Raw genomic sequence first — 16,222 nt, forward strand, 5'->3', positions numbered from 1 at the left:
AGGTGTTGCCGGGAAAGGGGAGGGGATGGGAGAAGGGGCAGACACCAGGCAGTGGCATCTATGTCCAGCTGGCTGCCCCGGGTCTCCGTGTCAGCTTCCCCATTCTGGGAGGAAGGAAAGGCTTCAGTGACCAGAGAGAGCTGCTTGTTTGAGGCCCTAGTGGGAGGCCTGCTGGACCACAAGAAATCAGGTAATGCGGTAGTGGGATGTGGGTCGAGTTGCTGCTATCTTGCTCAGTGGAGACTTTGTTTCTGTTTTGGAAGATGAACACCCAAGGCTCTTTTTATCTCAGACTCTGTGAGGACAGTGTTACCCTGGGACAAGGGACATTGCTCTTGTTGTTCAGGATGTAGCTACTGAGTAGATACTGACTTACCAAGCATGCTTAAGGCCCCCAAGGGGTCTATACCCAGAACTATTTAAATTGTGTATAGTGGAGCACACCTGCAATCCCAGCTACATACAGGGTTCAAGGCCACCACCGTCCACAGGACCCCTATCCCAAAAAGAAAAAGTAACAATCTGGCTTTAAGATTGCTTAGGCGGCAGGTTCCTGGTGCTCCCTGCCTTTAATCCCAGCACTTGACAGGAAGAGGCAGGCAGAGCTCTGTGAGTTGGAGACCGGCGTGGTCTACAGAGAGAGTTCCAGGACAGCCAGGGCTACACAGAGATTCCTTGTCTTGAAAACAAAAAAATAAACAAAAAGTGCCTGGCTTGAAGGTGTATATTACAGATTTCTGGGTCTCAAGAGAGAATCTTCCTTGAAGTTGAATCCCTGCCTGGAACTGGGGCTCTGGAATCTCTAGAATAGCAGTTCTCAACCTTCTAACACTACAGCCCTCAACACAGTTCCTCATGCTGTGTGACCCCCCCCAACCATAACAAAGTATTTTTGTTGGTACCTCATAACTAATTTTGCTACTGTTATAAACATCTGTATTTTCCCAGTGGTCTTAGGCAACCACCTTGAAAGGGTTGTCGGAACCTCAAAAGGGTTGCAATCCACACACTGAGAATCATTGCTTCAGGACAATTTCATGAGTGGCTGTTCATGCGCAAGGCTCTGGGTTCAATCCCCCCCAGATGCTGGGGTTACATGGGGGAAGGTCCTAGCTCAATGTGACGTTTGTGATGCTAGAGATTGAACCCAGGACCTCATGTATGGAGAAAAAACTCTGAATTAGACTTGCAGTTGATCTATATATCCAGACTCATAGTGGCCATTGTTTTCCACTTAAGTCCTTTTTTCCCAGACGGGGAAACTGAGGCTCAGAGTCATAGTAGGCGCTAGGATCAGAATCCAGGGCTGGCATCCTTTTCTCCCTAGGCTTTCAGCAGCCCTGGGGGAAGGGAAAATATGACAGAGGGAGGGGGCGGCAGGATAGAGGACTGACTGCCACCTGTGTTGCAGCTGAGCTGTGCGCATGGCGTGGCGGCTGACTGTGCCGGAACTCCAGGACCAGCTGCAGTGTCCCATTTGCCTGGAGGTCTTCAAAGAGCCTCTGATGCTACAGTGCGGCCACTCCTACTGCAAGGACTGCCTGGATAACTTGTCCCAACACCTGGACTCCGAGCTATGCTGTCCTGTGTGTCGTCAGTCAGTAGACTGCAGCAGCTCCCCGCCTAATGTCTCCCTGGCCCGGGTGATAGATGCTCTGAGGCTGCCGGGGGACATAGAGCCCACCGTCTGCGTGCACCACCGAAACCCTCTCAGCCTCTTCTGCGAGAAAGACCAGGAATTCATCTGTGGTCTCTGTGGCCTGCTGGGCTCCCACCAACACCACCGAGTCACACCAGTCTCCACCGTCTACAGCCGCATGAAGGTGCGAGGGGCGGGCGGGCCGCTAGCGGGAGGAGCAGAGCAAAGGGCGGCTCTCCTGAGTGCTGTCTTGCGCCTCCACGCGGTAGAGGAAGGCTACTGCACCAGGGCTCCATTTCTCCAACTCCATCTTGCGCACATACTCAAGTATGGCGCACATACTCAAGCATGCATTCATTCATTGGTTTTTAATACTTATTTGATTATTGACTGCTTGACTGTGCACGCGTGTACCACGGCATGCACGTAGAAGTCAGAGGACATTTTGTGGAAGTCAGTGCTCTTCTTCCACGTAGGGGTCTCTTCATTGGTTTTTGAAGAGTTGCTTATATACCAGGGTCCTGAGGATCGTAGCTGCAGGAATGACAGCGAGTCCCTTGCCAGACTTTTCCTATTCTTTTACCTTGTGTCTTTGGCTTGCTTTATTTTGTTTTGCTTGCTGTCCTACGGATGGAATCCAAGGCTTAGTTTATAGCTTAAGCAGCATTCTTCTACTAAGCAACATCCTAGGTTCAGTGGTATGGATTTTGATTGTGGTTTATTTGTAGCTCAGACTGGCCTTGAACTCACTATACAGCCACTGGCCTTGAACTCTAAATCTTCTTGTCTCATTCTCCACAGAGCTGAGATTATAGGCACGTACCACAATAGATTTCTTTCTTTTTATATTCTTTATTCATTTATGTGTAGACATACACATGGAGAACAATGTCAAGGAATCAGCTTTCTTATTCCACCACGATCAAACCCAGATCATCAGACTTGACCTGCTGAGCCACAACACTAGCCTTGCTTCTTCAGAGCTCCTAAGCCCATCTGGTCACAAGCATGAGGGTGGGGCCTTTGTTCCTTGCTGTATTTCAGCAGCTACAGCAGAGGTTCTTAACCTGTGGGGTGAGACCCTTTAGGGGCTAAACAACCCTTTCACAGGGATAGCATACCAAATATTAGATATCCCGCATATTAGATATTTATATTGTGATTCATAGTAGTAGCAAAATTAAAGTTATAACGTAGCAATGAAATAATTTTATGGCTGGAGCTCACTATAACATAAGGAACTGTATTAAAGGGTCACAGCATTAGGAAGGTTGAGAACCACTGGTCTACAGCTACAGTTGAAGTGGTAAATGTTCAAAATATAAGTGTTAAATTTGTGAATTCCTCAGCCCATGGACTTTTATCTCAGGTAAACAGATCGACATTTACTATTTAATTTTTTAAATGTTATATTTATGATGTTTATATATAATATATTTATTATATAAGGCTTGAGAGTCATGTTTACAAGGCTGGAGATATGGCTCAGATTCTAGCACTTGTCTAGAACCCCTCAGTGAAGGCCTGTGGGCATTGCCTCGAGGTAGAGCACCTTCCTATAATCCCACGATGAGGGGCTGGGGATGTGGCTCAGCAGCAAGTGGCAGACAGCTTGCCTAGCGTGAGCAAGGCCCTGGGTTTTATTCCAGCACCAGAAAGAAAAACAAAATGTATCTGTAATAGTTTGAAGGTGGGACTGGAAAGGGTTGGTTTGCTTGTTCTTTTTTTGGTGCATTTCTTTGTTCCTTCAACCTAGAGTATATAACACCAAGGATAACATCAGGGCTGGGCAGACCTGTGCCTTTCAATCACATGTATACAGTCGGTGTCTACTATGTGCAGGCATTGTGCTTGTGCCTGCTATAACAGTAGGCAAAGGTCTCACCAGGCCTGGAACACGCATCACTTGGGGTCTGCTGAGCTCTGTATGTTGGATGCCCAGGCTGAGTACCAGTTGCTGACAAGAAGCAGCCTGAAGAAGGAAGGGCTTACTGTGGCTCAAGGTTAGATGATGTACAGTCCATCTCAGCAGGGGAGGCATGGTGGCAGGAGCAGCTGGTCACGTGGCATCCACAGTCAGGCAGCAAGGAGAGATGGATGCTGGTGCTCACCTCAGTGTCTCCTTTTCCTCAGTCTAGGACCTCAGCCTGTGGCAAGGTGCCACTCACACTGGTTAGGTTTGTCTTCCTGGACTGAACCACTCTGGAAACACCTTTACAGACACACCAGAGTCCACACCATTTCTAAATCTAGTCAAACTGATTATTTTTTTTTAAAGATTTATTTATTTGTTATATGTAAGTACACTGTAGCTGTCCTCAGATACTCCAGAAGAGGGCATCAAATCTCATTGAGGATGGTTGTGAGCCGCCACGTGGTTGCTGGGATTTGAACTCGGGACCTTTGGAAGAGCAGTCGGTGCTCTTAACCACTGAGCCATCTTGCCAGCCCCAAACTGATTATTGAGATTAACCATCATAGTGGCCATGGATCCTGTAAAAGCTTGGGCACTCAGGGAAGTCTTCCTGCAGGAAGTGGACCACCAACCTGAGTCACAAGAAAGGGAGGTGGTGGGGGCAGGAGACAGAGAGAGTAGCACCCACAAAGGGTCAGGAGGTGTGTGGGGGGAGAGGGGACAATAGTGAGGGCACTTGCTGCATGAGGGCCTGAATTTGAATCTTCAGCACCGTGTAAAAAGCCAGGCATGGCTGTGTATTTCTGTGACACCAGCAGTGTGGAAATAAAGACAACAGGAAGATGTCTGGGGCTTGCTGGCTGCCAGCCAACCTCTCAGTCTTCACTAAGAATAAAGCAGACAGGGATGGAACAGGGCATAGGACATCCTTCTCTGGGCTCCACAGGTATGCAAAATGGCATGCATACCTACATATGTGTGTGCAGTGCATCAAACACACACACACACACACACACACACACACACACACACACACACATGTACACACACACACACACACACAATCCCACAATTCAGGAGGGAAAGTGAGGTGAAGAGCCAAGCCTGGTGGTGAATACCTAATGCGGAGGCAGGAGGATCAGAAGTTCAAAGTCAACCTTGGTTGGATCATCAAGTTCAAGGCCAACCTGAGTCACATGAAACCTCAGGATATGAGGAGAGAGGCAGAGAGGGTACCATGAGGGGGGAGCAGAGGGAACAGTAGCTGACTATGGTATCCTGGGAATCAGAAGGGCAGCACCTTAAGATCAGCTACCTGTGTCTCTGAGGCCTTGGGATGGAGCCTGGAATGTGGTGGGCCACACTCTGGAGGCTGAGGGGACAGGGTCAAGAATTAGACGCTAGGGCTGGAGAGAAGGCTCAGCGGTTAAGAGCACTGGCTGCTCTTCTAGGGGTCCTGAGTTCAGCTCTCAGCAACCACATGGTGGCTCACAACTACTTGTAATGGGATCATATGCCCTCTTCTGGTGTGTCTGAAGACAGCTATAGTGTACTCATACACACACACACACACACACACACACACACACACACACACACACACGCATGCACACACATGCACACTAAATAAATAAATACATACATAAAATTTATATGTCTGGAGCATATAAAGGGGAGCATGTCTAAAAAAAAAAAACCATAAGCAATGAAAGCCATCAAACAAACAAGCAAGCAAACAAAGCAGCACTTGGGGAGCAGAAGGATCTGAGCTGGGCCAGGGAGACAACTCAGCATGTAAAAGCATCTGCCTTGCAAGTGTGAAGACCTGAGTTCAATCCCTGCACATGGTAGAAGGATAGTACGGGCTCCTTAAAGTTGTCTTCTTCTGACCTTCACAAATGTGCCTTGGCTTGCACATGTACACACACACACACACACACACACACACACACACACAGAGACAGAGACAGAGACAGAGACAGACAGAGACAGACTAGGTCTCAATACACTATGCTGTTGTGCTGGCCTGGAACTCACTATCTTCCTGCCTCAGTCTCCTGGGCTGGGATATAAGTGTATGACTTGGCTGCGTAGCTTCTATGACTCAGTTTCTCTGCATTAAGGAAGTGAGTGTGGGTGTTCCCTCACAAGTCTGCTGGAGATGCTCTGTGCCTGTGTGTCTCAAACAAGAACATCAGTCGCCCTGTATACTTGGACTTGCTGGCTTCCTCTTCTTTTTTTTTTTTTTTTTTTTTTTTTTTTTATTTGTTTTATGTATGTGAATACACTGTCTGTCTTCAGACACACCAGAAGAAGGCATCAGATGTGGTTGCTGGAATTTGAACTCAGGACCTTTGGAAGAGCAGTCGGTGCTCTTAACCACTGAGCTATCATCTCTCCAGCATGGCTTCCTCTTCTTCTCCTCCTCCTCCTTCTTCTTTTAGAATATTTTTAAAGATTAGTTGTATATTTTGTGCATTAGTGTTTTTCCTGAGTGTATCATGTGCATGTTTGGTCTCCAAGGAGGTCAGAAAAGGCTGTCGGATCCCCTGGAACTGGAGTTAGAGACAGTTGTGAGCTGCCACAGAAGTGCTGGGAATCAAACACTGAGCCATTTCTCCAGCACCTTGTTTGTTTGTTTATTTATTTATTTTATCTATATGAGTACATTGTAGCTGTACAGATGGTTGTGAGCCTTCATGTGGTTGTTGGGAATTGAATTTTAGGACCTCTGCTCGCTCCAGTCAACCCTGCTCGCTCTGGTCAGCCCCTCTTGCTCTGATTAACTCCTCTCACTCAGTCCCTGACCAAAGATTTATTTATTATTATACATAAGTACACTGTAGCTGACTTCAGACGCACCAAAGAGGGCGTCAGATCTCATTATGGGTAGTTGCTGGAATTTGAACTCAGGACCTTCGGAAGAGCAGTCAGCACTCTTACCCACTGAGCCATTTCTCCAGCCCAGCACCTTGCTTTTTTTTTTTTTTTTTAATCTTCCTTTCCTTTGCCCTTTCCCTTCCCCCATTCCTTTCCTACCTTCTGCTCCCTCTCTCCTCCCCCTCCTTCTCTTGCTTTCCCCTCCCCCACATCTCCTTCCCTCCTTTCCTTCTCTTCCCTTCTCCTCCTTCTCTCTTCTCTCTTCCCCCTCCCCCTCTCTCCTTCCTCATTCCCTCCCTGACAGTTTGGTTACCTGTGATGCAGGCTGATCTTGAACTCCTGCCTTGGTGTCCTGCGTGCTGGGAAGACAGGCATGTAGCACTACTTCGCCTTTCTTAATGCTCTTCACCTGGGTGTGGAGGGCAACTAGAAGGCTCTGGTTCCTCCTCTGGCTCTACTGGCATGGTGACTGAGAAGTCTCAAAAGGGAAAGGGTCTGGACAGAAAGAGAAAGCCAGCTACTCACAGGGGCACGGCTTCTCCCCTCCAGGAAGAGCTTGCAGGCCGCATATCTGAGCTGAAGGAGGAGCACAGGAACGTGGAGGAGCACATCGGCAAACTGGTGAACAACAGGACCCGGATTATTGTGAGTCTCTTCACTCTGCCTGGGGCCCAAGATCCATCCACGCTGTTCCGACAGAAGTGCTTCCCACCTCGTTTTCCCCACCAACCTACATTCCCTCTTTCTGACAGTCTTGTGTAGCCCAGGCTGATCTTGGACTCTTGATGTAACTGAGAATTACTTTGAACTTTTCATCCCTAGACTCTTCTTCTTGAGTGCTGAGATTATTGGTGTTTCCCATCATGCTTAGTTTATGCAGGGCTGGAGATGGAATGCAGCGCTTCATGCCTGCTAGGCTGGTGCTCTACAGCTGAGCCACGCCCCCAGCCCCTCCCTGGGGGATTCTAGGCAGGTGCTCTACCACTGAGCCACGCCCCCAGCCCCTCCCTGGGGGATTCTAGGCAGGTGCTTTACCACTGAGCCACGCCCCCTGCCCCTCACTGGGGGATTCTAGGCAGGGGCTCTACCTCTGAGCCACGCCCCCAGCCCCTCACTGGGGGATTCTAGGCAGGGGCTCTACCACTGAGCCACGCCCCCAGCCCCTCACTGGGGGATTCTAAGCAGGTGCTCTACCACTGAGCCACGCCCCCAGTCCCTCACTGGGGGATTCTAGGCAGGGGCTCTACGACTGAGCCACGCCCCCAGCCCCACACTGGGGGATTCTAGGCAGGGGCTCTACCATTGAGCCACGCCCCCAGCCGCACACTGGGGGGATTCTAGTCAGGGGCTCTACCACTGAGCCTGTTCCCAACCCTGGTGGGGGGTTGTTCTAGACAATTGATATGTTCCTGACCTACATTTTCTGACTTTATTTTTGTTAATTTTATTATTGCCAGTTGTTGTGGGCACAGGGTTCCAGCACTGAACCACACCCCCAGGATTTTCTAATTTGCCCTTTGTAGAAGAAGGTGCCTTCCACACAAAGCCAAGTTCAAAGAGTTCCCAGGAGGCTGGGGGAAGGTTCCATTCCTTATAAGGGAATTGGACCCAGTGGTCAGAACTGGTTCCAAGTTGGCTTTTGTTCAGTGTCCTTTGGGACTGTGATAAGACAGGACGGGAGTCCCAGAGATAAAGTCCCAAAGCTTGAGCCCAGCTCTCCTCCATACCCTGGTGCCACCTGTGTCTGCTTGCCCTTGGCAGCTACTGTGAGGTACTGGGTAACAAAAGTCTGAACACAGAGCTGACAGCCTAGGGGTGGCAGAGAAGGGGCAGCAGTTCTACACATGCTCTCACTCCGCTCTCCTGAGCCCTAGGAGAAAGATGATGGAGATCTTTTCTTTTCTTTTTTCTTTTCTTTTTTCTTTTCTTTTTTCTTTTCTCTTTTCTTTCTTTCTTTCTTTTTTTTTGGGGTGGTGGTGGTGGTGGTGGTGGTGGTATTTTTTCGAGACAGGGTTTCTCTGTGTAGCCCTGGCTGTCCTGGAACTCACTATTTAGACCGACCACGTTAGTCTCGAAATCAGAGATCTGCCTGCCTTTGCCTCCCTAGTGCTTAAAGGTGTGTACCACCCCTGATTTTTTTTTTTTTAAGCTACTAAAGGCCTGATGGCCCTTTGACCTGATTACAGCTGGATGGCTGTTATTGTCCGACCTGTCCTGTTAGTGTCCCACACTCAGGTTCTGGTAGGAAGTGTGTAATAGCTGCATGGTCCTTTCTATAGCTGATTTTAATTCTTTTTCTTTTTTTTTTCTTTTAGTTTTTTGTTTGTTTCTTTATTTTATTTTTGACACAGAGTCTTACTACGGAGCCCTGGCTATATAGTTCTAGGCTGTCCTCGAACTCATAGAGACCTGCCTGTGTCTTCACTCCTGGGACCAGAGAAATGTGCCACCATACCTGATCCTACTTCTTTTATTTTGGGTTATTACAAATCATTTTACTCTTTGGCTACCCTTAACAACAACAACAACAACCATCACCTGCATGTAGTGATGGCGCATGCCTTTAATCCCAGAACTCAGGAGGCAGAGGTAGGCAGATCTCTGTTGGTTCGAGGCCAGCCTGGTTTACAAAGTGAGTTCCATGTGAGCCAGGGCTACACAGAGAAATTTTGTCTTAAAAAACAAATAAAAGATCATTGATCTGACCAAACATTTACCAAGTTTATTTTTATGTTCAAGGTCAATTGAAGATCAATGTAGGGTCTCTGTAGGAGCCCTTGCTCCTTTAATGTCCTCTACCAATCACGCTGTGAGATGTATTGGGGTCTTGCCAACCAGATGGCTTCCCCCAGAAGCATTGAAGGCATTTCATTCTGTGGCCACCTTTAATTTCAGAGTCTCTACTCCTGAGAAAGTTAACCCTGGGTCTCCACAGCTCTCTCTGGCCAAGAGGATGAGGGTTAACTTACCACAGCGTCAGGACCCTTTGAGAGGCATCCTGTTGTTTCCTGGAATGTAGCTGACCTGGGATCAAGCATGGGCCAAAGAACTGGCTGCCCCTATACCATTACGGGCAGTGGCCTCCAAGTATGGTTATTGAACATTCAGAAGGTCACTTACACCAGTATTTAGGAATGAACAGTGCTTTCAAACTTAGCTGTTGATAACACTTAGATAAAGTTTGACAGAGGCACATTTCCAAATAAACTTTAACTCTGTTAGAACTTAGTTTCCTGGCTCGAAGCTAAGTGGAGACCAGGGGCGATGATCTTGATGAGACAGCAAACCTCCTTTGTTCTCTAAGCACTTTTTAATTTTTATTTTATTTATTTATTTATTTTTGGTAATCCCATACTACTTTTCCTAATAAAACAAGTTTATATTTCAGTGAAGACAGGAACGTGTAGCTGAAGCCCGGAGAATGTGTACATCATGTTTTCAATACATAACAGCTGCAAGTGCAAACCAAACAGCCCTGAAGATAATTGTAATAATTTATTTAACTTTATTTTATGTGCATGAGTGTAAAGGTGTCAGATCTCTTGGAACTGGCATTACAGACAGTTGTGAGCTGCCATGAGAGTGCTGGGGATTGAACCCAGGTCCTTTGGAATAGCAGACACTAATAATAAAAAGTGACCAGTCTTATTCTTGAAATCTGGGAACAGTAGAAAGATCAACCCCCAAGGGAGGCTATTCCTCCATTTGGGTGGAGCTGTAGGTTGGAGCAGAAGTCACCACGTCCTGGGGGAGGTAGTTTATTTCCCCCCATCAATAAGGACTTCTTGGGAGCCGGGCCATGGTGGCACACACCTTTAATCCCAGCACTTTGAAGGCAGAGGCAGGCATATTTCTGAGTTTGAGGCTAGCCTGGTCTACAGAGTGAGTTCTAGGACAGCCTGGGCAAAACAGAGAAACCCTGTCTCGAAAAAAAAAAAAAAAAGACTTCTTGGGTCATTTTGTGGAACTAGACAATGACCAAGCAAACAACATTCTAAGAATGTTTAATTACATATCTATTTCGTCTTCTGTTTTAGAGTTTCAGTCGCACTATGAACTAAAATGAATTTGGTCTAACAACAGTTTCTATATTTATGTAACCCATCTTAGTCACTGTCCTATTACTGTGAAGAGACATCATGACCAAGGCAACTCTTTTTTTTTTAAGGTTTATTTATTTATTTTATGTATATGAGTGCACTGTTGCTGTCTTTTAGACGCACACCAGAAGAGGGCATCCATCGGATTCCATTATAGTTGCTAGCCACCATGTGGTTGCTAGGAATTGAACTGAGGATCTCTAGAAGAGCAGTCATTGCTCTTAACCTCTGAGTCATCTCTCCAGCCCCCAAGGGAACTCTTATAAAAGAAAGCATTTAATTTGGGGTTGGGATTAAAGGTGCATGCCACCATGCCCACCCCAATGCACAGCAAAATGTGCAATGATGATTCAATGAACAATCTAGTGATGACTCAGCAAAAGTCGAACTGTCTTCAGTAGAATGCAAACTATGGCTAAGCATAAAGAGAAAAAAAATGAGCCTGACGTGGTGGTGCACGCCTTTAATCTCATCACTCCAGAGGCAGAGGCAGGCAGATCTCTGAGTCTAAGGCCAGTCTGGTCTACAGAGTGAATTCTAGGACAGCCAGGGCTAACAGGGAAGCCGTGCCTTAGAAAACCAAATAAACAAACAAACAAACAAACACAGCCAAACATAACCAAGACAAACCATGACCCAGCAGAAAGCACATCATGACTCAATAACAAGAAAAGATCAAACCCCAAACCTCAGTCCCCCCAAAATCAAACCACGACTCAGTAAAACTAGCCAAATTAATTCAGTAATGCTCCAAAGTGAGACTCAGCAAAATCACCCACAATGGCTTAGCTGCTGCCAGCCATAACCACACACTGGCTGCTTTTGGTTCCAGGGTGAGGATTAGGGTCAGGGCTAGGAATAGAGTAAGGTACTTGCCTAGCATGCATGAGGCCCAGGGTTCAATCTCCAGTACTAAATACAAAAAACTAAATAAATAGGGGCTGGTGAGATGGCTCAGTGGGTAAGAGCACCCGACTGCTCTTCCGAAGGTCCAGAGTTCAAATCCCAGCAACCACATGGTGGCTCACAACCATCCGTAACGAGATCTGACTCCCTCTTCTGGAGTGTCTGAAGACAGCTACAATGTACTTCCATATAATAAATAAATAAATCTTTAAAAAAAAAACTAAACTAAATAAATATAAAATAGAAGCCGGTCACCACTAGGGCTCCCCAGTCCCATGAACCCGATACTATCATCAGCCCGCTTGGCATGTAGGATGAGCCCCTTCAGGACAGGCCAGAAAGACATGCCCTGGGGATGCTGGGACCAGCCATTCAGCTTGGTCCTGGCTGCACTGTGACTGGCCCTCCTGTCTTAGAATGAGTCCGATGTCTTCAGCTGGGTGATCCGAAGGGAGTTCCAGGAATTGCACCACCTGGTGGACGAAGAGAAAGCCCGCTGCCTGGAGGGGCTTGAGGGCCATACGCGTGGCCTGGTGGCCTCCCTGGACATGCAGCTGGAGCAGGCTCAGGGTACACAAGAGCGACTGGCTCAGGCGGAGCAGGTGCTGGAGCAGTTTGGGAACGAGAGTCACCATGAGTTCATCCGGGTAAGTGGACAAGAGTGTGGTCCCCAGCTTTCTCCTCAACAATGCATAGTTTGGACACAGCAGTAACCCCCTGTCCCTCTCTTTCTTCCAGAAGTTCCACTCTGTGGCCTCCAGGTAACAACCTCAACTGAAGCTGCTGGGAGAGAGGTCAGCCAGTGTGTGCAGTTGCTGGGGCACAGGCATCCCGTCTCTGTGCTTCCTTCGTGTGCTCTAACCCTAAGCTGCTCTCCATGTGTGCCTGTCACTGAGCACAAGGACAATAATGGCAGTCAAGTGTCTGCCATTGGGGTTCTCACAGACCAGTCGTGCAGTCTGGTCCCAACCCTGTGGTGGCTATAGCAACAGATAATTGCCTCAGGCTATGACAACGCTGTGGAGGAAGGTGATGGCCAGGGACTGGGGTGACAGCCGAGAAGGCCGAGGTGTGCAGGCAGGCAGGGAAATGAGAGTGACATGTGTGCAGAGCACAGGGTGCAGAGAAGTTCATCTGTGGAGTCAACTATTACGTGTGAGGAAGGAGATGTCCCAGGCAGGGACAACCAGAATGAGGGACCTTGACGTATACTCTTCAGACCTCGGAAGGGGAAAGTTAGTGAGCGCTGGAAAACTCAACAGCTCCTGAGCCCATCCTGTCCATGTGTGGCTCCTTGTTTTCTTTCTTCCTGATTCTTATTTTATGTGTATGAGTGTTTTGCCTGCATATATGTCAGTGTGAAGAGCCCACAGAAGCCGAAGACAGCATTGGATTCCCAGGAATTGGAGTTACAGATGGTTGTAAGCTGCCATGTGGGTGCTGCCTATCGAACCTGGGTCCTCTAGAAGACCAGACAGTGTTCTTAACCACTTAGCCAGCCACCTCTCTAGTTTTCTTTAGGTGTTGGTGTGCATGCACATTTATGGGTGTGGAGGCCAGAAGCCAGCCCTGGCGGTTGTAAAGACACTGTCCAGTTTGAGTTTTCGAGGTATGGCCTCTCACTAGCCTGGAGCTCACCAAGTTGGCTAGGCTGACCCGTCAGAGAGCCCCAGGGATCTGTCTGCCTCCGCTTTCCCGGTATTTACTGCACTTGGCCTTTTAGATTTATCCTTTTATTTTATGTGATGGTGCGCAGATATGTCTGTGTACCAACTGTGTGTTCCATGAGTGGAGAGGTCAGAAGAGGGAGATGGATCCCGAGGACCTGGAGTTGCAGACAGTTGTGTATGCTGGCAACTGAACCCAGGTCCTCTGCAAGAGCAACCAGTGCCAGTGAGCTATCTCTTTAGCCACCATGACCGGTGGGTTCTGGGGACTGAACTCAGGTCTTCAATTTACCCAGTGAGCCACCTTCCAGCCTGTGCTCCTGGATTTCTTTAGTCTTTGGGGTCACGTGCCTACAGAGCACAGATAGAAATGAACAGACAATTTGCTGGGAGCAGAATCAGGTTACCTGATGTAGTGCGTCTCAGGTGTCAGCACACATGAGAAACACCTTGCAGGCTGGCTAAAACACATTTGTACAACTTTCCCAGGGTGATCGGTTTCTGATGAGCAGATCTGGGGCAGGGCCGAAGGCTCTGCATCTCTAACAAGTTCCCAGGAAAGTTAGACTTGTTTCCCCAGCCCCGTGCTCTGTGAACACCTGCTGTACTAGTGACCTTGCCTTGCTGAGACCACATTACCTGATGCAAGTGACCTAAGGGAGGAGAGGTTTGTTTTGGTTTTAGATGGTCAGGGAGGTGTGACAGTATTCACAGCTTGTTCATATGCTGGCAGATAGGAAGTAGAGAGATAAGACTGAAGCCAGAAGTGGGGACAACCTTCAAAGACCTATTCCCACCAGCCACACCCCACCTCTTTCTAAAGAGTTTTACCAGCTGGGAACCAAATTTCAGAACATGAGCCTGTGGAAGATGCTTCTAATTCTGTCTACAGCAGCAGCTGTGCAGCATCCCCACTGTGTCCTGCATGGCGTGGTTCTGGAAACCTGATTAGGCATCGAGTGAATGAAGAGAGGACAAGTTCATAGACACACACAGGCAGAAAAGCTGGGCTCGGGTGGGACATGCACACTCTGAGGCACTGGTGTCAACCTCACAGCAACCTGGGGTCCTGGCATGCTTGTTATATGCAGAGTGGGGGTGGGTGGATGGGATGGGAGTTAGCAGGAGGTGTCTACAGGCCAGCAGTCTCAAACATCTGGAAGCTGCAGGTTTTGCACACACGAGTCAATCTTTTGTCAACACTTGGTCTGGGACAAGGGGAAGGTTTTGGCATCCCCTGAGCTTCACCTTGGGGGAAGGCTTTGCCATTCCAGGGATCTGAAACATTGAGGTCCTTGACTTGGGCCACACCCAAGTCAACAACTGCACCCCCTCAAGACTTCATCTGCACTTTGCACATTTCCTCGGGGCCTTCCTCAGCTCCCTGACAATCCCAGTTCTAGGAAGCAGGCATGTTCTCCAGGAAGGAGGTTTGAGAGGAAAGGGTGCTATGAATGTGTGGCCTGAGTGGTGACTTTAGTCTTGTGGACCCCCACATGAGGAGGAGAGTGGGAGGCAGTCTTGATGCAGAGCTCCCCAACCACTGGAACCCATGTACACAGGGCAGAGGTCCAGCAGGCTCGGCCTTTGGAAGGCGTCTTCAGTCCCATCTCCTTCAAGCCAGCTCTCCACCAGGCTGACATCAAACTGACCGTGTGGAAGAGACTCTTCCGGAAGGTTCTGCCAGGTGAGGCCCCAAATTGTTATCCTCCCAATTCATCAAGGGTACCAAGAAGCATAGAGAGAACTTAAAGGGGGCCTGTGTGGGGGTGGAGAGGAGATGTGGGAGTGGCTGTGTAGGCACACACATTTGCAACGCAGTAAACCTGTTCCATAGCCGAACTCCTTCACAAGTGGCCACGTCTAATGCGCTCCACAGGCATGATCCGCCCACCCACTTGCCCATCTCATCCACTTACCCGATACCCCACCCATCCTTCATCCCTTCCATACACACAGCCCTGTGTCTGCCCCTCCCAGCATGGGAACACAGAGTCAGCACGGTTCCTGTACCTGAGGACTCGGCCTGCCATTGCCTCCTGGGCAGGGTCTGCGGTTTCTCTGTGAGCCAACCACAGGACTCTTTCTCTTCTAGCTCCAGCATCTCTCAAGCTGGACCCGGCTACTGCCCACCCTCTGCTGGAGCTCTCTAAGGGCAACACAGTGGTGCATTGTGGCCTCCTTGCCCAGAGACGAGCCAGCCAACCCGAGCGCTTCGACTATAGCACCTGTGTCCTGGCTAGCAAGGGCTTCTCTTGGGGTCGCCACTACTGGGAAGTGGTGGTGGGGAGCAAGAGTGACTGGCGCTTGGGGGTCATCAAGGGCACAGCCAGCCGCAAAGGCAAGCTGAACAAGTCCCCAGAGCACGGTGTGTGGCTAATTGGCCTGAAAGAGGGTCGGGTGTATGAGGCTTTTGGCTGCCCACGGCTGCCACTGCCTGTGGCTGGCCACCCTCATCGCATCGGCGTCTACTTACACTATGAGCAGGGTGAGCTCACGTTCTTTGACGCTGACCGTCCTGATGATCTGCGGACACTCTATACTTTCCAAGCTGACTTCCAGGGCAAGCTGTACCCTATCCTGGACACATGTTGGCATGAGAGGGGCAGCAACTCACTGCCCATGGTATTGCCCCCACCCAGTGGGCCTGGGCACTTCACACTGGGACAGGTATAGGCTGTCCTGGTCTGTCTTGCAAGACAAAGGGATTTGAGGGCTTCCGCTGGGTCTCAGTGTTTGGACTGCTTGAAAAGATTCTTCACACCCGCGTGTCCCCAGAACATTTATATCAGGGGATATAGCCTCTTCCTCACCACCTAGGGGTATGCGTGCCACCTTGCACCTTACCAGGTCCTATAGTTGCTCATAAAGTAGCCCTGTCCCCAGTACAGGAGAATGCCAGGGCCAAGAAGCGGGAGAGGGTGGGTAGGGGAGCAGGTCGGGAGGAGGGTATAGGGAACTTTTTGGGGTAGCATTTGAAATGTATATAAAGAAAATATCTAATAAAAATAAATAAAAAATAAAGTAGCCCTGTGCTTCCCAACTTGTCCAGCAGAGGGCAGAAACATTTCCTCACATATTTAAACGTTATCACTGGGGCCTTCAAACATCTATT

General features: G+C 48.8%; 1 protein-coding gene across 4 annotated transcripts; it reads left to right on the forward strand.

The window, feature by feature from the left end:
* The first annotated feature begins 12 nt into the window (after positions 1-12).
* Positions 13-16,019, forward strand: Trim50 (tripartite motif-containing 50). Of its 4 annotated transcripts, none has more exons than XM_006504411.4 (7): positions 13-190; positions 1,412-1,823; positions 6,984-7,079; positions 11,857-12,087; positions 12,179-12,201; positions 14,670-14,794; positions 15,203-16,019. In XM_006504411.4, the coding sequence occupies exons 2-7, from the start codon at positions 1,425-1,427 to the stop codon at positions 15,781-15,783; spliced, it is 1,455 nt and encodes a 484-aa protein (XP_006504474.1). In that variant the 5' UTR covers positions 13-190; positions 1,412-1,424; the 3' UTR covers positions 15,784-16,019. The 4 variants fall into 4 exon arrangements, with proteins under 4 accessions (XP_006504474.1, XP_006504475.1, NP_001333674.1 ...); XM_006504412.4 differs by having other exon boundaries at positions 12,182-12,201; NM_001346745.1 differs by lacking the exon at positions 13-190 and having other exon boundaries at positions 1,424-1,823; positions 15,203-15,783.
* Positions 16,020-16,222: the final 203 nt, after the last annotated feature.

This window comes from Mus musculus, chromosome 5 (genome assembly GCF_000001635.26).
Source record: "Mus musculus strain C57BL/6J chromosome 5, GRCm38.p6 C57BL/6J".
NCBI classification, from domain to species: Eukaryota; Metazoa; Chordata; class Mammalia; order Rodentia; family Muridae; genus Mus; species Mus musculus.

Coding starts and splice junctions, on each gene's coding strand:
- Trim50 (XM_006504411.4), top strand. CDS start 1,425: ATGGCGTGGCGGCTGACTGTGCCGGAACTCCAGGACCAGCTGCAGTGT. Junction 7,080..11,856: donor ACAACAGGACCCGGATTATT/GTGAGTCTCTTC, acceptor CTCCTGTCTTAG/AATGAGTCCGATGTCTTCAG. Junction 12,088..12,178: donor GTCACCATGAGTTCATCCGG/GTAAGTGGACAA, acceptor TCTTTCTTCCAG/AAGTTCCACTCTGTGGCCTC.